General features: G+C 41.8%; 1 protein-coding gene across 3 annotated transcripts in view; it reads right to left on the reverse strand.

Annotated features, from left to right (window-relative positions):
* The window catches only part of ELP4 (elongator acetyltransferase complex subunit 4), a 259,081-nt gene that overhangs the window by 194,435 nt on the left and 41,210 nt on the right, over nucleotides 1-23,436 (reverse strand). For all 3 annotated transcript variants that reach the window (XM_090032796.1, XM_090032798.1, XM_090032797.1), the window contains exon 4: nucleotides 2,005-2,121. In XM_090032796.1, the coding sequence (XP_089888922.1) occupies nucleotides 2,005-2,121 (117 nt within the window). The remainder of the gene's footprint in view (nucleotides 1-2,004; nucleotides 2,122-23,436) is intronic.

Consider the following 23,436-nt stretch of genomic DNA (forward strand, 5'->3'; position numbering starts at 1 on the left):
AATGATATATAACTTAATAGTTATTAGCTGGCTAAGCATGTATGTAAAGTTTTCAGGAAGGGAAGTGAATAAATGCCATTTCTATTACCAAAAATGGTAACTGAAAAGTAAATATAAATTAGCTAACAAAAGTACTAAAAAGACAACTTTTACACAGCATTTGTATTTCACATAAAAAACATGTTGAATGGACAAAAAATTCAACTGACATGTTTGGAGCTCTTAAAAGGATAGCTTATGCTTTCTATCCTTTGTAACCTAATCTACTCTAATTTTGAAAATATTTATAGATTAAAATTTAAAATACAATCAGTTTAAAAATTAGACCTGGTTAGAACATAAATTTTTTTGGGGGGGGGGTTAGTTTTATTTAAGTTTCTTTTGATAGAAATTTTTAACCAGTCAACACACATCAATCAAAGTTGAAGCACTTAATTAAAAGCTATTACCAGATATATTAGAACTATCCTAGAGGCTGACATACTACATCAGTTAATGCTTCCAACTAGCCAATTACTGAAAAATAGCATAATTACATAAAAATTCATTCAACCAACCATCAAATATTTCTGTTCCCTGATGTAACAAAAAATATTAATTTGCTAGCATTTTTTAAACTGTATTTTTATTTTTTCATTGATTAAGTATTTAAAGAAATGCTATATTTCTGAAAATTATGGTATATACATCTTAGGGAATTATCACCGAATGATTAAGAAAACAATGATGTTAATGAAGGAATCATGCCTTGTAATTTTGGACAGTTGGTCTACACTAAACTGTCATTAGTCTATAGGCTCTACAACTTTCAATATCCAAGTTCAGTTTGCTGTAAGCAAGGACAAGTGTATTATTCTGCTCTACTTAAATATCATTTTACTAAACAGAATAATGTAGGATGGACATATGCCCATTACAAGTTATAGTTGATATAACTCTAAGACTTCTTATGTTAAAGTAATGGTAATGAATTGGTTTTACATCAATGTATAAATAAAATTAGTTTTAGTTACCAAATAAAATAAAACTATATTTTGTGATGTTTTAGAATGGCCCAGCTAGTTCCATATTAATAAAATTGATGAGATTTATGAGCTCACCCTGGAGGCTGTTTGATTTGGCATGTCACCATATATAAGTATTCTCTGACACACATTTATAGCCATGTCTGTGCAATTTCACAGAAAAGCAAACATGCCAAGCCTTGTAAGATCATTTTGTCACATTACAATTATATTTTTAAGAATATGACTGAACTTACTAGGCAGTCATGGCTACATCTAAATCAGCATGTATAAAATACTTAAGCCTAACTTCATGGACAAAACAAGTTGGCTTTTGGGTGTAGTACAGGATGCTATTAAGCTCTGACTGCATTATTAGACTAAATAAGAAAGTAACCAGCCTAAGGAAAAACATAACTCACAAAATACTAACAGCTGTTAACTCTGAAGAAGTAACCAGTGGGCTTGTTTCTTACATACTGCCTTCACAATGATTAGTTTCTAGCGACACTGAAGCTGATATGATCTCAAGTGCTTACTTTACTTATTACGCACATGGATAAGCAAGTCAACAGCTTGCTTTAATACAGTACTTTCACTGGAGGGATCTAATAAGTGCTGTTCATTAAACCTATATAAATCATCAATGTATACCTAAGCCTAGACAAATACTTAATATAAGTAAGAGACAAATTTACGTAGATTAAGACAAAAACGCTGTGATATTCTTGAATTAAATCAAAAGGCCCTTGGTGCTTTAATATTTTAACTTGATTTTCTTTACAAATTATTGTTAAACATGATGGGACTTCATGCAAAAAATGTTTGACTTCGAATCTCAACTCTCTGTATCCTTGATAATCAAGAAACACATGATAGTACCACAGTCTCTTAGCAATTCTGTGGTTTGGTTTCTAGTGATATATATTTATAGAATGAGTGAATTTTAAACCTTTATCTAACATTATAGGAAAATCATAATAAAATACTATTTATTTACCTCCATTTTTGGTAAATTCTGGTAACGCCAGGCAATTTTCATGTAGTCCTGAGATTCTTTAGATTTAAAAACTGTTTCTTCTTCATTCACTTCATCAAGCAGAGGTGCTGGCAGCTCCTAAATATACAGAGTACAACAATATCATTGTAGTTAAAGTAGCCAAGCTGGTTAAGAATATATTTTTTCAAAGTAACTAGTAGAATCATTTTAATAAAAAGGTATAGCTGTAAAATATGTGTTTAAAACAAAATTATTAGTAGTACATATTGCAAGTACAAATCACTTTGAACTATAAAATTCTGGCTACTTATTATGACAAAAAGGTATTGTACTAGACTTGTACATCGGGATAAAAAATAGGAGTTACAACAAATGGCCTGCATCTTCCTTTCCTACACCACAAAAGGCAAAGAACACGCTGTTTAAGGCCTCAGATTATTGATGTTCAATTCAAAGAAGAAACAAAACCTATTCAAGAAGAAAGATATAAATATAAACTTTAGATTTATTAAACTTGCTAATACAAGCCTTTCTGTTTCAGAGGTGTAGTGTTAGTCATAGATGCAGTTAAAGGCTCAATGAGGTTGTAACACTAACTTTGCTATGGGTACAGAGCAGCAATTCTCAACCAATCCTTTAAGTTGTGCTATGGAGTACCGCACAATATTAGCACTGTTTGGTGTGCAAACAAGTCCATGTCATTCACAGTATAAGCCTAGAGATTTCAAAAGGATCCATAGGGTAAAAAAAAACTTTCTGACCTGTTGTGGTCATTCTGAGTTATTTGCAGCAGAATAATTGCTCCATTATATTTATGTAATCAAATAGCAAGCGAAAACTGAAAGGTGGCATTTTCCAAAGGATATCTTGTGTCTAAGAAGGTTGATAACCATTGGTCTAGGGTACTTACTCTAATTCTAACCAGTTTATTTCTCACCATAAAGCTAAGTTAGGCCATCTCTAGTTCTGATGGTACGCAGCTTATTCCCATGCAACCTGCTCTCTCTCTACTGTACCAAGCTGACATTGAGTACACTTCCCAAAGTCCCACTCTCTCCCTGCTGCCCACCTGTGCAAACTGGATGACATCACAGCTCGGGAGGACATCACAGCTCCCATCACAGCTTCTCCTATTAAACTTTAAATTTTGACCTATTTTTAAATATCTTTAAAATGTCATAGATTTACATTTTAATACAATTAAAGCAAAAGCATTTAATAGGGGAAGCACTAGATAGTGATGTTGAGAAGTGAACAAAGAACTTAGTTCAAAGAGACCGGAGCAACACTTTTGCACTGTCTTGGGTGTTAGGATGAGGAAACCTGTTCTGATTGGATGGAACACCTAGACTACATAACCTAACCCACAGAAACAAGGGGCAGCCTAATTTAGCCTTATGGTGAGAAGTTAAGTGGTTAGAATTAGAGTAAGCACTTCTATTTAAAAAAGGTAGAGAACAATTCTAAGAATTAGGCATTATTATTATAGTTAAAATTGAATTAAAAATATCTGGTATATTAATTGACCAGTTTATTGTCCTACCAAGCACACTGGTATACTGATATACAGGCAATGTAGAGATCAGCAAAAAGTTAAACACTTCTGTTCTACTGAGAGACATTTATACAAGTGCAATTTTTGTCATATTTATTTTCATTCACAATACAAAACTAAAATCTATGACATAACTAAAAATGAAAGCAGTTTCAATTTCACAGCAATTTTTGTAGTAGTATGATGTGCACCTTTAGATATAAAATTCCACAAACAATGAGAACCCTGTTAAGATTTTTAGGAAAGCTGAATAATTAAAACAATTCACATTGTTTTATACATCAGCAGTCTAGAAAGACATACATTTAATCTCAGAAAAATCAAGAGAATGAACAGTTTGTTTTCTCTTGTTACAATTTAACTGAAAAAATCTGCAAACAGACTCACTATATTTTTTGCCTAAATATTTGAAAAATTCATTTGGACCAGATTTAATAAGCATTTTAAAATTTGAATTAAATCAGCATTTTAAAATTTAATCAACATTTTTTAATTAAAAAACCCAAAGAATGAGATTAAAGACAAGTTTAAATTGCTCCTCCCTACCCACTCAAATGAGTTTCTACCTAATTAATATAATCACATCTATACCCTTTATTCTTACTTAAGTTGGCACTTCAGTGACTAAAACCTGTTCCCAAACATCTTGTGCAACTCCCACAACCTTCCTGAGGAAGAAGAAATTAAAGATTAAAATCTCTATCAATGTAACTTTAAGATTATTAATTAAAATGTTCAATATTATGATCAAGAAATGTAAAACTTAAGGTTGAAAGTGAAACCTCAACTTTAGCCCCTCTTCTGCAGACAGCTTTGTTTATATGAGCATATGTTATTTTCTCACAAATTGTAATTTTATCTACAGTGCAGAGCATTGTACCGACAATGCATTTTTTTCATATTTTCACTAATTTAATGATCAAAATCAAAATAATCTGATACAGGTTTAACAGATTTTTGTATAAAGTACTATACATGTGATTATAAAGGGGTATAACTTTAAACTATGGAATATATTTCGTTTGAGAAAAATGCTTCTCAATGCAATAAGCAATGTTTTATTTAAGCATTCTCAGTCAAACACATTTGGGGCTCGACTGCTCTCACTGACGTCACAGAAGATCTATTATTGACAACAGTGGTGGGTAAGAGACTGGAATTGGCCACTTTAAAGTGTATTTTTGTGTTTATTGGCTCTTACATGGAAATCCCGCTAGCTCTAGTTTTCAACCTTTTTTTTGGCTCAAGGCATCCCTAGGAAAATGCCAGCTCTTAATTTTCACTTGTTTTTCAGCTGCAGAAAGACAGCGGATCAGAATGTTTTTGACACTGTTGATTCCTCCTTGAAATCTCTGGGTTTAAGTCTTAGAAATATAACTTCACATGAATAAAAATAAAATGAATGTAAGTTAATATTAAAAGCATTTCCACGTATTAAAACAGCCATGTTATATTTTGGTAAATGTAGAAAAAAAGCTTTTCGAAAAGTTTAATCACTTCTGGCAGAGAATAAGCATACAAACTTTGAATACAAGAATGAAAGTTTGTCACACATGGGAGAAACTGAAAACATTAAGTTCTTATCAACATTCTGAGGCAAGTGTAACTAACAGTTAACTGTAAGTTAACAGAATCCATTCTACAATTATACTAGCATGTTACATATGTATGCAGCCACAGATTCTTTGGATTTATTTCTAAGTTTAAATAGAAAATATTTTCTAAATAATTAAAGAGATACTCCCCTGGAAATATTTTTTGGAATATTCAATATATTGATGATTACCATCCACTCAAGTTGTCCTTGTTACATCAGAAGAAAGCTACATCTTTTCCACCTAAGACTTACTGGTGACATCATGAACTTGGAATGTTGTTACATAGTAAACACATGTTAAAAGCTAACAAACATTTTTAAAAGTGATTCACAGGCTTTTGTGGCACTTGTTTGTGACATTGATGATCTGGGACAGATAGGATTTATACTAAAAATTATCTAAGCCTTCACCAAACTCCCACTGTTGACACTGTTTGATCTTACCTCTAATACAGTCAAGGACACATCTATTTCAACCAGCTAACACTGTAATATGAATAGGCAGTCAATGTATCATTTGTAATGATTAACTATATAAACAATGAATGAAATTTTGAAAGATTGCATGCCCCATAAAAAAAAAACCTATTAAAATGTTTTCTCCCTTTTAGTCACGCTTTTCAGTCTTCAAAAATTAACAAATTGATAAATCCTTTACTTTAAAGATGGGAATGTTTATCTTTATATATAGTCTTGTGAGGAATATGACTTAGGTGAAGCATAAGGCTCGGTGAAGACCATTTTGCATGCTTTCATTTAGAACGGAAGCAGGCAAAGTCCAGCTCATGGGCCAGATTCAGCTGGCAGTGGACTCTATTTCCCAGCAGCCCCTGCCCACGTGGCTGGGGCTGGTTTCCATGGAGACCTCAGCAGCAGCCACAATAGTGTGGGGCCAGGGTTTCCGTGGAGATGAGCTCCAGCAGCACTGGCAAGCAGCAGCAGCACCAGCCTCTTCCTGGCGTGGGGCTGAGGAGGGGACTGTGCTGTGGGCAGGAGCAGTGTGAGCTCAGCTGCCGCTGCCTGTGCAGGGTGGGCACCAGCAGTGGTGCCACTGGGAGGGTTGGCTATAGACAGCTATGGGGAATTCTGGGGTAGCTATAGGCCCCTCAATGCCCACCCCCCCGCTACCAGGGCGCAGAGCCTTTTTATGGGGAGTGCTCCGGGGCCTCGTTGGGATCTTGCGACAGTGACAGTATGGTCCAGAGCCAGGGTAGAGCTGTGATCTGCAGCCTGCAGGCTCTGGATCAGGGCTCTGTTGTGGCTTCAGACCATGCTTTTGCCGCTACAAGCAACTGGGGCAAAGCTGTGATCTGCTGCCTGCACGTCCCTGCCTAGAGCATGTAGGCTGCAGATCGCACCTCTGCCCTGGCTCCAGACCACGCTATCACTACCACAAGATCCCAGCTGGGCTCTGAAGCAGCTCTGTGCCCTGCCAGAACTGCTGGACCTAGTCTCCAGCCTCACTATCACAGGGTAGCTGCTGCTGGGGTCTCCATGGAAACTGGTTCCAGCCACGTAGGCAGGGGCTTCTGGGAAATGGAGTCCAGCCACTGGCCAGATCTGACATTTTGCTCACCCCTGATTTAGAGAGAATATTTCACCCTACACTAGTAAGAGATAGAAAGTGCTTAAGAAGGATTAAAGGTGCTCAAAAATAACAACAAAGAAGTAGGAGCTAACACCATACTTTCTTCTCAGGTGTAATGCTTAGAAAAAATTCCTGACCTACTCCAGAAAGAGTGAATACCTTCACTGTGGGTAAAGAAGCTATTTCAAACACATGATGCAGATAGGCCCAAAACAGTAAATGTATGGATACACTTATAGTTGGACATAATCAACAAGCAGTTTCCTTAACTGTGTCAAGAGCCATATTTGTCTCCAGTAATAAGAGACTACTAGAATCCTAAAATGTTGTTTCTCCTGAAATTGATCAGGACTTGGGCTACTAGAGGAAAAGTGGGAAAGATGCATTTATACAGTCCTCACTCTTCTACCATCCTGTTGTCTTTCTACTGCTTCTGATAGAATATTTATTGTTTTTACCAGGAAACTGTGTACTGATCTCTTTGGCATGACTTACTCAAGAAAACTCCCAGTCACTATACAGGCCAATATGCACAGGTCCCCTACTTATTAGCTGAGTCTATGTACGCTTCGTTAAGCCTTTCTTAGTTTACACATGAAAACCTAAGTCATGTTGAAGGAATTTGCCTTATCATCACTTAACATCAATACTTAAAGCTATTTCTAATTACTAGGTTTCTCATACAAACCTTGGTTCCAACTCCAGCAAAAGACTGATTCAGATTCACAATATCCTAGATCATTTCTTTGCATGAGAAGCTCTAAAATTTCCTAACAAGTTTCTTGCATAGTTTAATTCAGTGGTTCTCAATCTTTTTTGTACCAGGACCCATTTGTAAAAATCAATGGCCAGTCCCAATCCAGCGACCCTCATTCCTGACCCACTGCCCTCTGCCCCCAGGTCTCAGCTCCCCAGTGTGTGTGGGATTTGGGTGGCCCCAAGCAGCCCCTTGCAGGCTGGAACTCTCCTAGCCTACAAGGGAAAAGCCATGGTTTTCCATGTTTTTCTCCTTTAACAGATAATCCATTTTTAAAGTTTGTTCGTGACCCTTTTATAGATGGTGATCTCACCTTCCCTGGAAATCTTCAAGAGGAGACTGGATAGGCACCTGGCTGGGTCTTATGACCCCTCCCAGCCCCAGTGCTCCTTCCTGCCCGTGGCAGGGGGTTGGACTCGATGATCTGTCTAGGTCCCTTCTGACTCATTGATTCTATGATTCTATTTTTGTGACCCACTTTTGGGTCGCAACCCATAGGTTAAGAACCACCGGTTTAGTTGCCACTAGGAAAAAAAATGTGTTGTGGGTAATTTACAATAAATCCTAATTACTGCGGCTCCTCAATGCTTATATGGGTTGCTGCTCAGATACATTTTGAGATGCTGTAGCTTGTTAGCTATTCAGGGAAAAACTCCAACTCCATGTTGAAATAGACATTATTGACAAACGTTATGTGACTATAACCTTGGTGAATGCTAACCCAAGAACCAATCAAAATGTGGTGGCATTATAACTATATGAAATCAAGTAATTTCCCATCCACATGGCAATTCCAGAGCTAATTCCTCAAGAGGAAACCACTGTTTCCTTAAGTTAATGATTCTGAACCTTATGGAACTACTGTTTCCTTAAGGCCCTGCACAACTGATTCCCACAGCCCTTGCTGAAACAGGGCAGAAGTGGCAGACAGATGAGGGAGGGGTAACTGAGAAACTACAGTGGCAGTAGTAGTGAGCAGTGCCTGGGGGCCAAAGATTACTCTCCTAAGGGTGGGATACCACCCACAGGCTGCCAGTTGGGTGCCTGGTCTAGAGCATTCTATCTACATTAGATTGATTGTGGTAACATCTGCAGGCAGAATTCACAGCTTAGCCGGTTATGATGAGTTCTGAAGTACCTGTTAAGTAGCTCCATCTACTTACAAAGAAAAATAGAGGCATCTGAGAGCTCCCCTTAAGCTAAACAAAAATGTACCCAAAAAGGGAAAATAATAATGGAGGAAGGGCTTAACCAAAACTTTATCATAAGCCTCCTCCTAGTCCCAAAAGATTCAGTACAATTTGGAAGTAATTTAATCATGCTCTTGAAAAAAACTCCTGTATTTTTATTAAAAATATATTTTGCAAATCATGCTTTTCCCTGTAGAAGCACCATTTGTAATTATGAAATCTGCTATTATGTATGTCATAACTGTTTTTCAGTGCTCATCAAAATTGATTCCGCTGACCACACTTAAAGATTTTAATTATAGTTTATGTTCATATGCTGCAAAGCACAATCCTAGGATAGGATTAATAAAATGCACTGACCATTAAGGAAATTGGAGAAAAAAAACTTAATTTTAGTTGTTTTTAGACACAAGGGAGCCCAATGGCATCATTTGGGTTCAAATTAATTACAACTGTGCTGCTTAAGGGTCAACATCTAAATTATTTCTGCCCATTTTAGGGAGATAAATACATCTTCTTATATGGATCGTCTTATGTGACAGTCCATATAAAATGATAATGCAGATAATTTAGGCTTTAAGTTGCCCCAGGAAGGTTAATTTAGAATTTGGAATAATCATGCATGCCCTTAAGACAACGGATATGTAAGAGATAGTAACTGATATCAGTTACTGAATAGTACTTTTGTGAGGCTTACTGTTTAATTAAAATATTTTGGCTCCCCTATAGTACAGCTTTGAAAGGCAATGGGACTTTTTACTTTTGTAGTATAAGTATGCCATGTCTCCTGACAACTGTTATATTCTTCCTAGCTAGGAAAAAAACTCCAGCATGAGTGCTAGATCTTTCCTTAGTAACAGTGCTGTCAGCTACTTTGTTCTTGATAGTTGGATGCAGGCAATAGAGCAGGTGGCAGTGCATGGGTTAAAGATAAAATGTAGCAGCAGCAGGAACCCTAAGATACAAGTTTGTTCTTTGAAGCATGCAAATACAAGAAGATAGGTAACTACTAAAGTTAATAAGTGCAATTTGCTGTGATTTGTTTTTATATCCTGTTTTTAGTGGAGAAAATTCAGTCGTTTTAAGCATCTATTAATGCACAGTTTAATTTGCTTCTTACACCCTAAACTTCATGAAAGTATTACCACAACTGTGAGTAAACATTTTATTAACAAAAAATTCAAAACTATAGTCAAATTTGTATAATCCATGCTACTTGTAATCCAGGTTTTTTGTGTTTGCTGCTACATTACTTTGCTTGCTTTGTTTTGGCAGATGCACTAAGCAAAATCAGATTCTAACAGTTTGACCTCTCTCACTTCTTATTTTCTCTAGAGCATAATAAAACCCACGATACAATCCCACAGCAGTTAATGAAGCTTAACCTCACACCCTCTTCATTACCAATGCATTACACCAACTATAGGCATCATACTCTTCTCTAAGCCATTTTACAATGCTACAGAAGTACTACTGTGCTATTATTTAGCAACATAATCCAAGCTGTATGTGAAATCCCTCTTAAATAAAATCCTTTGATCCTTGCAGGTTTTGATAACTGTATAATTAATACTACTTAAGTATCTAAAACATTATCTGTTTATGTGTCAATAAATATGCTGTTCAAACAGCTTTATATTTTAAGTGTGTTTTGCAAAGCTGTTGCCACAGGTATGATTAAGGACTGTTTGGAAGAAGAAAGAAATTAAAAGGGAGTCAGACTCATGGGTCAATTCACAGAGATAGGTAATACTTTTAAATCTAAACAAATTTAAGCATTGTATCTTTATCATTTAAAGGACATCATATCATCAGAAAAATACTCTGGTCAATACTTTTAAATAAAATATACAATTTTAAGTTTAAATAATAAAAGGGGGAAGATCCCATTTTAATGTGTAAATACCTTTTGAAGAGAAATCCTAGTTTTCAAAAAATACAAATAACTAGACATAAAATCTGTTTCCATGGATTTCACTACCTCCATCCTGGAATTGTTCATTTCTATTTCCAGGTGAGACTTTTAGTACTATTTGTGTTTCTCTTTACATTCATAGCTTTGAATACATGATAAGAAAAGATCATCTGAATTACAGGAGAGAAGGGCAAGTCCTCTCTTTCATGTATTCAAATTAAGATTACTGAATTAAAATATTTAAAAGAGAATTTTTTTTCTTACTTTGAGAACCATGAGATACATATACACATGCATAGTCTACTGGTTAAGGTAAGGAGTCATATATGCCCCCTCCTTCCCAAATTTTCTGCCACTACAACTTTTAAAATGTTACATACAAATGTATAAGGGAGATTATCTAATGTATTTTTCTTTTTCTTCATTATGCTCTGAATTACGCCACGAAAATCTCAACAACACTGGATGAATAAAATAAAAAGGAGAATAACACAATAGGAGTAGTAACATGCAGGGATCTGGAGGAAAAAGCTGGGGTTTGGATGAAAAAAAACTGAAGGTGTCCTCAGTCTGAATCCTGAAAGAGTTTCATACATGCTTAGTGTTTTAAGCATGTCAGTAGCCCTAATAATTTCCCTGAGATTCCAAACATGCTTAAAGTGTAAGGTATTTAAGTCTTTGAAGGATCACAGCCACAGAAAAAAAACATTTTGACGATGAAGGAAATAAAAAAAAAATGATATTGTACACAGTATAAATTATCACTTCACGGCAGCACATGATCAGTAGCATTTACTTCATTCTCACAACTCATGTAAAGTCTAATTCAACAGAATTATGCAGCAGCTCAGCTTTCCACTGTGTTGATCACTGAATATGGGCTCTTTTCATTGACTATTGCTTTTTGCAATTTGTTTGACTTCTTTCTATTCCAAAGAATGTTCCAATGCTTGTGTGGTGTTGGCCATCTTAGAACCATGCTTGATTACTCTGTTTTTCTTTCAAAGGAAAAGAAGGAGTAACTTTAAAGATGAGCAATTCTGAAGTGATTAATTGAGATCATCTATATTTAAGGCAATACCCATTTGGTAAAACTGCTGTGGGATGACTAGTATTAATCTAAACAGATTTTACAAAAATCTTTCCCATAAAGATGTTTTAAGTAATTGAACATCAGGAATTCTATAGCATTAATTGAATGGCTGATTCTGAAAAGTTAAGTTACTCAGTCAATTTTTAAAATCACTGTTCTTAAGACAAAAGTCTAACATTTTACTGTTTCTGTAATGTTTCTTTTACTTTTTCTTTTGGTGTATATTTGGCAAGAATGTGAAATGAAGATTCTAACAAGTACATAAGTGATCCACTATTGTCTGCATAAGAAATGTCTTGTGTTACAAATCAAAAACTAATCATCAAAAGAAAAGACAGCCTAACAAACAAGTAAGCCAGGGGTGGGCAAAATAAGGCCTGCGGGTTGGATCCGGCCTGCCAGGCACTTTCATATAGCCCGTGGCACCCACCAATGAATTGCATTCCACCCAGTCTTTCTGCCCATGAGGGTGGGAGCGAGGTGCCCATGTGTACAAGCCCCCAACATACCCTATTGGGCCTTGCTCTCACCCTCTTGGGCGGAAGGGCTCTGCTCAGCCAGCAACTTCCAGGCAGGGCTCCTGCTGCAGCCGGAACCTGCTTGCTCAGAGCAGCAGGTAGGGAAGTGGCAGGGCTGGGGGGGAAAGGAGTCGCAGCTGGGCGGAAGTGGGAGTGCAGCATGGATCCTGCGCCCAGAGGGACAGTGGGAACACGGAGCTCAGCTGGGTAGGGTGTGGGTGTGTGGGGTGGGGAGTGTAGGTACCCCCCAGACACTGCCCCCATGGCTTGCAGCCCCTGCTGCCTTCAGCAGCAGTAGGCAGAGAAATCAGTGTGCTTATGCCTGGTGCAGACTCAGCTCCAGCCAATGCTGCGAAGGAGAAGGGGACAGAACCTGCCCAATTGCTGGGGCTCCATGCTGCATGCCTGCAGCTCCAACACTCACAGCAGGGAAGCCCTGCACTGGAGCCTGCTGCTTCCCTCACTCTCTGCTGCGCAGGTCCCTGTACTCTGTTGGGAGTGGAGGGAGCCCCGACCCCTGGTTTTCCATGGAGTCTAGCGTGGTGCTTCCCTGCTGCAAGTGCAGAGCTACAGACACGCAGCACAGAGCCCCTGTGATAAACAACCGGCGCTGCACTGGGGGCAAGGAGTGTACCCCCCAGGCAACCTGTCTAGCTGCTTCTATCACAGGGGCTCTGTGCTACATGCAGCTCCACATTTGTAACAGGGAAGCCCTGCACTGGACTCTGCGGGGAAGCAGGGGGTGGGGCTCTCTCCACTCCCAGAAGAGTGTAATGACCTGCACAGCAGAGAGTGGAGTAGGCAGCAGGCTCCGGCATGGGGCTTCCCTCACTGCGAGTGCTGCAGCTGCAGGCCTGTGGTGTGGAGCCCTGAAGATAGGGCAGGCTCTGACCCCTTCCCCTGCACAGCACAGGCCGGCGCTGTGCCTGCGCCAGGCATGAGGCCCTGACATCCCTGCCTGTTGCTGCTGCTAGGCAGGGCAGCAGGGGCTGCACGCCATGGGGAGAGTGTGTGGCAGGTCTCTATATCCTCTCCCCCACACTCCCTTACCACCCCCCCCACACACCCAGGCTCCAGAACCCTGATCAACATATACATATACCCCAACATACCCTATGTCCCCCCACACAGCTACAGCCTCTCGCACCCCACACACACTCCACCATACACACACACACACAAAATATAAAAGAGTAACACTTTATTTTTGAGTTATGCAATCCCTTCTATATACAGTACACAATTACAAATCATTACAAATATTTTTTGTAGTAAAATTAAAATATAGTATAATAGGTGTTTGACTTCTAGTGTATGATTTGGTTTTCTTCTGGTTCTAAGGTGGCAACCCCCACTCTCAAAAGGAGTACTTGGGGGCAGGGGGTAGTAAGGGGAGGCACTTCCAGTGGCAAAAGACAGGGATTGGGGGCGGGACTTCTCATCCCAACGTGGCAACAAGGGGACAGGGCAACTGTCAAGGGGTGTGGCTACCTATGTGGCCCCCGACAGCTCACCAAAACTTGTTAAGCAGCCCTCCACCCAAAATTGCCTGTCCCTGAAGTAAGCAATGAATAATCATCAGAAACCTTGACAGTTAAGCTATACACTTATTGTCTTCTGTTTGTCACATCTTTTTACTATTAGGGACTAAACCTTCTTGCAAACACTGAGCTTTATGCTTTGGAGAAGGGCTGTCCAACTCATGGTCCATGATGGGTTAATTTGTGGCCCCTGGGCTCCCTCACCCACCCACCACTCCCCCTCATCAGTCCAGCTGGAGCATGAGGCAGGGTTTCTGGGCTCCTTACTCATCCTTTAGGATCCTCTTCCCATTCCCACCCCAGGGGGTAGCATGATGGAGTGCAAGTGGAGATGGAAGATCCTGTGTCCCACAGCACGTGTGCAGTACATGTGCTTACGTGTGCATGTGTACGCTCTCATAACCCACAGGATGCAGGGCTCCCATCGATGCAGCCCCCAGTCCATTAGAAGTTGGATAGCCTTGATTTGGAGAATTCCTAGTGTGATTTCTTATGTGTTCCTTAACGGAAACGTACAACTTTTCCCTCAGTATAAGTATTCCTCCACACTGATACCTTTTTTGTTTTAAGATCCACCTTGGCATATACTTGTACATAAAACTTTAAATCTATATTGCATTATTACATTTACTAAACACACACACGTAGAAATGAGTAAGAGTAGCAAAGAAAGGAGATTCCAAAAATTATTTCCCGAGCCGTGGGATACCTGATAATGCCAGCTTTGCCAACTAATAGAAGACCATGACAATTAAGTTTACAATGACCAACTTCATTTCTGATATTGTTGCCAAGTGTTTCTCTTTGCTTTATAAAAGACAAATAATAGAAGATGGAAGAAAACTTCATAAAAAACATGAAAGAGAACAAGTTTCACTTGCAGTGGTGGAACCTATCATTGAATTTTTATATACCCAAGGATAAATTTGATATCAACAAATAATAAACATAATAGCTTATGTTTTACCACTTGATTATCATATAAGACCTTCACATTCACATTTTCTGCAGTGTTTTGTCATATTTTTGTGTGGTACTGTTGTTTCCAGTGAAAGCCCATGTACCTAGGTGACGTGCAATCTCAAACGTACAGCTTTTAGTCATGACATGAATCTGAAGGTTCAGTTAGTGGGGAGGAATTACTATAACCAAAGGATTTTGAAACTGAAAAGGTGAAAAGTTTCCTGAAAGTTGACATTAAAGCAGACAGTATGGAGATGTAACAGCTATGTCACTGTGATAAACTCATGCATTTTGCAAGTACTACTGTCATCAAGAGAAACAATGAGAATGAAGACTTGCTTGAAAGATTCAGTGTTGTCTTTGATTTAACCTCAGTGCCACCACGTAAGCAATAATGCCTGCTGACTTTGGCAACCCCGATCAAACTACGGACCACAGAACAATACTGTGCCCTGTATATAAATTTGAAGGTGACATTGCAGAGATACATTCCCTTTCCTTAAGAGCATTAGACTGGTTAACTAAAACGGATTTACAGTTGTTGTTCCAAGTCAGCCATATGAAAGAAGAATAAAAATGCCACCCATTGACAGTGCACTTTTTTCTTCTTTAAGCCTGAGGTCCCTTGTAATAAAAGACAATCCAGAACCACTTAGAATATGTCTCATAAAGAACTTCTGGCAAGTCCCAGACACAAGTTGGATCACTTTTCTTAGGTTTGTTACTTTTCCTATGAACAAAACGCTTTTACTGAAGCATATTTATAGACTTATCTAACAACAGGAAAATTTACCATTGTAATTATAGCGCTATCATTATACAAATATAATGATATAAGTACTGCTCTCAATTTTCCCCTAAGTAAGATGTACCTTCTCTCACTATCTCACCCTAGAGGCAGAAAAATGACAGAAACGGAAGGAAGGGAAACAAGACTGAGATATTTGTGGTCTGACCCTCCCTTTACCACCACCTGTGATGTCTGCCAAAGAGTCTGCTGGCTCTAGGATTGGTCTTCTTAGCCATCAACAGACTCATCTACAACCCTTTACTTGACCTCTGGAGTGATCATCCTTGACCATGAGGGATTGCTGCCACCTCCGATTCCTCTTGGTATTAACACCCTTACTCTGAAATAAGAACATCCACATGTACAGCTACACTACTCTGACAGTACTTGTCCATTCCACATTCCAAGCACTCACACTTAGAAACTCTTTTATCTGACCAGTCTTTCCTCAAATGGTGCATCCTGCCCCTCAGTTCTGCTCAGCCATCTTAAGAGGGAGTTGCTGTCTGTTCCAAACTATGTTGTTGGTCAAACCTTTTTGCTTTCTTTTCTTTTTTTTTTTTGCTTTGTTTTGGTCTTTATTCTTTTTAATGAGACATGAGATTCCTTTATATTTTCCTCCTTCTCCCTGCACCAAATGAGACTCCATTTTTCTAGTCACTTTTACTAGGCTCCTCTCTCATCACATGGTTTCAAAGTATGTTCATCTGCGGTAGGGATTTGACCACCATAAACAGGCACAACAAGAACCTCTCGATCTCTCATCTTTGGAAAGCGAGTTACTCAAATTCTTTAGTTTGCAGATCTAGAAGAACCATTAAGCAAGTCTACAGAGTTGGTCTCAGGTAACATAGCTCACAGACTCAGTGAGTTTCAGACTTCCCAGTGACATGAGTTTCCTCTTGATAAGGCCAATCTTGTTGGTGGTACCAAAGAAATTTTCTTCCAGTGACTAGTCTCAGAGTTGGTACTTGGGGCTTTTGTCTCTTTCAGGGTTCTTTGAAGAGATACTCTTCTTTCTCTCATCATCTCTTTCTGGTTCTGAAGTTTTATGGCTCTATATGAACACTGAAAAAGCTTGGAAGCATCCCAGCATTTGCCACAAATATCTGGATCTGGGGATTCTCTCCAACGCAGAACCCTGCCTGCTCCATCAAGATATGGCATACCTCAGCTCCTGTCATGCTTCCCTGTCCACTGTTTAAGACATCTTCAAACACCCCCTCATTTTACCACACACACACAAATTGATTATACAGCCCAAATTAGAGTCCCTATTCAGCAGCACTTATTGTGGATCCATCATTCTGCTCTCTGTGCAACCCCACAGGGACATGGGATCTTTATTGGAAAGAAGCACTGTACCTCTGGATTGCCATCTCATGCTTCCTGGTATAACAACTGCAGGAATTCCTTTAGGTACGGCACTTCTGCCCATGAGCCCTGGACTTTTAGAAGATCTGTCATTAGAATATCCAATTGTCCAGGATAACAGTCATCTGCCTCCGTATCAAATATCGTAATGCATCAGTCAGACACAGAAAACATTTGTATTTGATCAGTCAGTAGCACATCCCAATAATATCTTTAGATTTTTGTCTACTACATTTTGAGTATCTGTCCCTTTGCTTGAATAAACTGATTACTTACTCAGCTTTTTTAAAAAAAGGCAAAGGCAATTTAGACAGGCTTTGTAAGTGCTCATAGTTTCACCTCCAACCAGAGATATAAGAGATGTGAGAAGATACAGTTAGCAATCTTGGAAGAGACCAGACAATATGACTATGTAAACAAATACCCTTGAGATTTCTGCCTGTTCCTGTAACTAAACTTTGGCACTATAAGTGTGGTAGGAAAGATGGCTTCAAGCCCTTTTTAAGTTCTTGGATCCCTGGAGTCGCCTAGAATGAGTTTGCATCCAAAAATAACTTGGTGCAGACACAGGCCTGTTTTGATTCTGTTGGCTAAATGGCTTCCAACGGTTTACTTGAAAGTGGGGGAAAGAAATAAAAGGTATCACTGGAATAAGCAGGGGCAGGAATAGATTGCACAGAGCCAACTACAGTTGCTTTATATCATCTTTGGAGTTTCCTATTATTTTGGAGTACTTGCTCTTCAGCGCTTTGAACACTAATTACATCAGATGGGAGTGTTCTGCTTTCTCTTATCTTATGTCTAACAAATCTCATATATGACTGCTAATGTAATTTTATGCACTGAACTGTCCTTATGTTGCTTTTTAATTGTTTCAAAATAGCTAAAATCCTCCACAGTAATCATTAAGTTATAACATTTCCTAAAAAAGGATCCTTTAAAAAAGTTACTGTATGCTACATGATCCAAAAGAACATTATTTTACTTATACAGGTAATATTTACTTTTGAATAAATTAACCAAATTTAAAGCCATTTTTTATCATATCCAGTGTAATGGAAAATTGCCTACTGGAATCCAAGAATTAATAGAAATTCCATAATTACAGAAGAGATACTGGAATGGGCAATTTCAGTCTCTCTGCACTTTTCTCATCTCTTTTTGTATCATTCCAACGTTAAAGGCTGTTAAAAGATATTTAAAAAAAAAGTGGCGCTTTATTTTAAACTTGGCGCCAAGCCTGGCCAATGCCCCCAAAAGGCAGTGCATTAGTTGGACCTGGCTTACCCAATGTCTGTAAAGATTGGACATGTTAGTGGGGCTTTTTTGGTGCTTTTATCAAGTAGCTGATTGAATCAGCTTTAGCTAAAAGTACCAAAAAGCCCCGCTGAAGCATCTGATCTATACAGATGCCATGGACCCTGGTCAAAGTAACACACTGTTTCTTTCAGTAAAGCATGTTTGGTCTTTTTTGTTTTGCTTTTTTGAACGTCTGCAAACAGCCAAAGAGACTATTTCTTGAAACCACTTAAAGGGATCCAATTTTCAGAAAGTAATGATTTCGCTCTTTAAAAAGTAAGTGTAGCAGGGCACTAAGATGTACCTGGTACTTAAGGCTGAAGAAGCCTGGTCAGGGAGCTGGACAGCCTAAGCAGAGCTCCCCAGCTGCAGGTTGCCAGGGTAACAGCCTAAGGAAGTAATCGGCTACACCTGCTGATGTCACCTGACCGGCAGTGGGACATACAAGCCCAGGCTGTAGCTAGCAGAAGCATAGTCTCTCTCTGGCAACTGATGGGGAAGGAGCTTCTGCCTGCTGAAGCTACTTGAGACCTGGTGCTGCCTGCCTAGCTTTCCCAGTACTGCCTGCTCTGCTATCTAGGTGCTACATGTCTACAGGGGGTCTTCCAGGTACCTAGACAGGGGCATGTTACTCTGAGTGGAAGTTTGTGCCCTTAAAGGGGCATAGCACTGTTGTTATTGTCAGCATTTAGGTTATAGCCTAGGGGCTTGCGTTTATGCTTAGGTTTACCCTGGAGGATCAGGATAAGGCTAAAGGGGAGGTTTGGAGCCCCCATTAGTGCCTGGAGAGAGAGGGCATGATTTGGTATAGCCCAGTTTGCCAGGAGGGCACAGCTACAGCCCATAGCACCAAGAAGTGCAGGATCAGGGTTGGGGTGAGCCCATAGTGCCAGAGGGGTGCAGCCAGAGGGGCACAGCATCCATAGCGCCATAGGGGTGCAGCCAGAGGGGCGCAGAACCAGGTGCCTGGGAGAGAGGCACAGAGTCAGGCATCCGAGAGAAAGGCACAGAAAGGGAGTCATTAGAGAACTCAGTGCCTGCATGTTGCAGAGAGACAGGAGCCAGAGGGCTCAATGCCGGGGCGAATAGAGTTGACAATAGTAGTAACACTTGCAAGGCATGGAACACGTTTAGGGAAGGTCAGAGTGTATATGCACCGCCTGGTACAGCTGGGCACATGAAGGGCAGCCTCCTGCCTAATGAACAACTTAATTTTTTACTAACAAGGAATAGCAGGAGAAATAGGCGGGTGGACAGCTCAAGACAGGTGGGTAGGCTGATGCAGAGGATGGCCTCCTGTCACAGTCAGGTATCTCAGACAGGCCTTAAGTTGGGCACAGTAGAACTGAGGAGCTTAAAACAACTAAATACTTTTAAAAGCACTGGCCTATGTTTTTTTCAGCTTAATTTCAAATAGCTCATATGAAGAGTTTCTATCACTTTCATACAAAGTTTTGCATAATCTAATTATCGACTATTCACTAGGAAGATGTTTTTATTGACCTTTAATTCAAAACTTTGAGCCAATACTGAAGAAAAGCAAGATAGAAGTAGACAGCAAATCACATATAAATTTGTGGTTGACAGGACAGTAAAATGCCAGTGGAACTTTGAACTGTGTATTTACAGCCATGGAGACACAAACCTCCAATTTTATTCCTTCTTCCTATAGGAAGGGTAGGAGGAAAAAAAAAAACAGGGATTCCCATACATAGAAGTGGAACTGATGACTGTTGTTGGCAAAGGCAGCCCTCACCCACCTTGCTGCTGTAGTACTTGTGGAGACAGCTTCTAAAGCTGCTCTTTCTGGCTTGAGTGTAAAACCTCTACCTTGGGTCCAGTTGATGAGATGTCTTGTTCATTTTGAACAGTGGCTTAGTTTTGAAGACTGGAATCCCTACTTCCCTTCTTTGAAAACACACACACAGACTTAGGATGGTGTAGTAGTGCAGTTGCACCCCCGAACCCTTGGATTCTTAGCCCACCCAAAGTTTAAAACCAACTGCCTGGCAGCATCAGCAACTTTTCTATTCAGGCAGTAGTGCAACTTACAGATTATAGATTTATAGACTTATAGATTATAATGCCTCATTATAATCTACCTGACTCTGCCTAAACACTTCCGGTGTTAATAACCCTGTCTTCTTTTTCAATGGTCTTCATGTTCCACTAATCAAACTATCCTTTGACAATTCTACTGTCTGTTAGCTTCTCCTGGTATCGTAACTCTTATTTAATAGCACTGCAGACTGTTTTTAACCCTACCTAAAAATGTTAACTCAGGTGTAGAAGTATCATTTAGTGAAAAACTGGATGCACTGCCAAGTAGGGATGCAAATATCGCTTAAAATATCTGTTGAACCTCCTTTAATTATATCAGTTAAACAGTTACTGATAGCACATGCCTAGTTTAGTGACCTCCAGCAGGAATGGCCCAGGCCTCCTATGTCTTCACCACACACATGGTGCTGTGTGGGCCCAGGCCCCCCAGTGGCTTGGCCCCACCTGCTGGTGGGGAACTGTCGGTGGGGCCAAGCCACTAGGGGCACTAGTGGCCCTGCAAGGGGAACCGTGGCTTCCCCTTGCCCTCATGGACCTCTCCTGTGTTCAGATCGCGCTGCCATAGAGAGAGAAAGAGAGGGAGACCACCCAGAGCAGTCAGGGGGGCCCCTGCCATGGTGGCCCCCCTCCCACCATAGCAGTGAGACTACCAGCCCTGCAGTGGGTCTGTTTGCTCTCCCTGCAGCAGCAGGGCAACAGGCTTCCTGCACCTCCCAGTGCTTGTGCTGCTGTGGCCTCAACATGAAAGGCTCTTCTGTGTTACCAGGCCAGACCCTCCCCAGCTTGCCCCAGAGGGAGGGGGGTCCAGTCCCAGTGGGGTGGCCTCTGCCAGGCGTGCTGTCCTTCCCCCTCCCACCTGTGGCACTGGGGCTGCATGGGGCCTGGGACAGCTCTAAGGCAAAGCTGAGCATGCAGCTGGCTCAGCCAGAGGAAGAGGCACCATGGCAGCTGGAGCAGGAGGCACCAGGACTGAGGGGTTGCTGCTGGCCCCTTGCACAGCAAGTGTGCCTTCAGGGTGTTCCTGAGGGACAAAGGCACAGCAAGAATCCCAGTGTTATGACTACAGCAGCAGCCTTTCAGGCTGGAGCTGCTGTCCCTAAAGGAATGCCCTAGGGCCAGGCTCACCATATAAGGGGCCAGCAGTGACCCCTCAGACCCAGCACCACCTGCTTCAGCTACCTCAGCAACTCCTCTGCCTGAGGAGTTAGCCATGTGCTAGCTAGCCATGTGCTCAGCCCTGCCTCTGGCTGCCCCATCCAGTGCCATAGGTGGGAGGGGGAAGGATGCACTGCACCCAGTAGAGCCCACCCTGCTTGGGCTGGACTCCCCTTTCCCCAGGGCAAGCTGGGAAGGCCTCACCCAGCAGTGTGGGGGAGCCTTTCAGGTCTGGGCCACAGTGGAACAAGCTCGGCAGCAGGCGCAGGCCCTGCCTGGGCCCCACCAGACCCACTGTGGGGCCAGAAGTCTTGCTGCTGCAATGGGAAGTTCCTGCATGATCTTTATGGGAGGGGGTGGTCCAGCACCTCCCTCCCTCTCTCCCCATGGCAGCAGGATACGGGCACAGGAGAGACCCACAGACCCATCTCTGTCTGCAGCCCCAGTTCCAGATCCTGCCCACGATAGCAAGAGGAAGCCACAGCTCTGCTGCTGGGCAGAGGCCCCTTGTGGCTCAGCTGTGCCCACCGCCCGTGCCTGCAGCTCCCTCCTGGCAGCCTGAGGCCTGTGCAGTGCCAGGTGCAGGGGGAAAACATAAGGGGCAAGGGCCATAGCCAGGGTCCTTCCTGCTGAATGCCACTAAACAAAAACAATAAGCTGTAAATGGTATCAATATAATTGACATTTAACCATTTAATCATTTACATCCCTACTGTCAAGATGTTCAAGGAGACCAGATTTTGTTTTATGAATCTGAAAAACAGATGTAAATTTAACTTTAATGACTGCAGAACTAATGAAACAGCATTTTAATTTTTTTGCTTAGTTTGTTAAGTTTTTATACATAATAGCAAATTAATGCACATTGCAATAAAGTTACATTTGGTTTTGCTTCAATTTTAAATGGTAGCCAGCCTACCAGAGGCATGACAGGGATGGGCACGCGCCGCACCCCGAGGGTCCCCTCAGGCTCTGCGGGCCCCCCATTGGGCACCTCAGAGACGGCCACCCAGACGGAGACCATGGTCCTGGGCTCCACGCAGACAGAGCCCCTGGTTCTTGGCTGCGGGGGCTGCCTGTCCCTTTTTCAGGCTCTGGGGCCCGGGAGCATGGCCACCTCCCCTTGTAGCGTCTGCTCCCTACTGGGGTCACTGGCGCGCCAGCTGGAGGAGCTCCAGGCCACAGTCCAGAGACTGCGTGCCATCAGGGACTGCGAGCAGGAGATAGACTCCTACTGCCAGGCCCTTCTCCCCCAGGAGCCGCAGGGTAGAGCACTGTCTCCCTCCAGGACTAAGGAGGACTCTGGGACCTCCCGCTCTGCCCAGTCAGGGGCATGGACCAAGGTGGTCAAGGGCCCTAAGGCCCATCGCACCAAGGCCCCTCCCTCGCCGGAGCTTAGCAACAGATTCGCACCTCTTGCAGCCCCAGCAGAGCCTGCTCAGTTGCCAGCTCCCGCAGGCGACCCAGGCTCGACCGCAGCTACTGGCCCTGCTCTCCCCAAGACAAAGCGAAAGGTGTTTGTTGTGGGAGACTCCATCCTGCGGGGGACTGAGGAGGCAATCTGCCGCCCCGACCCCTTAGCCCGGGAAGTCTGCTGCTTCCCGGGGGCCACATCCGAGACATCGTGGAGAGGATCCCACAGCTCCTCCGGCCCACAGACCACTACCCATGCTCCTTATTCACGTGGGCACCAATGACATGGCTCGGAGCACCCCCAGCCAGGTCATGAGGCACTACAGGGATTTGGGAGTGGGGCTTAGGGGTCTGGGAGCTCAGGTGGTGTTTTCATCGATCCTCCCAGTCTCGGGCTATGGGCTGAGGAGGGAGAGGAGGATCCACGCAGTGAACCAAAGACTGCGGAGCTGGTGTCATCGGGAAGGCTTTGGCTTCCATGACCACAGCCCGCTCTTTGGAGAGAGAGGCAGCGAGCTGCTGGGAAGAGATGGCCTCCACCTCTCCCCCCTGGGGAGGAGGCTCTTCTCAGCCAGGCTGGCTGACCTGCTCCACCGGGCTTTAAACTAAGCCCGCTGGGGGAT

Source organism: Crocodylus siamensis, chromosome 2 (assembly GCF_052110815.1).
Source record: "Crocodylus siamensis isolate JL-2025a chromosome 2, ASM5211081v1, whole genome shotgun sequence".
Lineage (NCBI taxonomy): Eukaryota > Metazoa > Chordata > Crocodylia > Crocodylidae > Crocodylus > Crocodylus siamensis.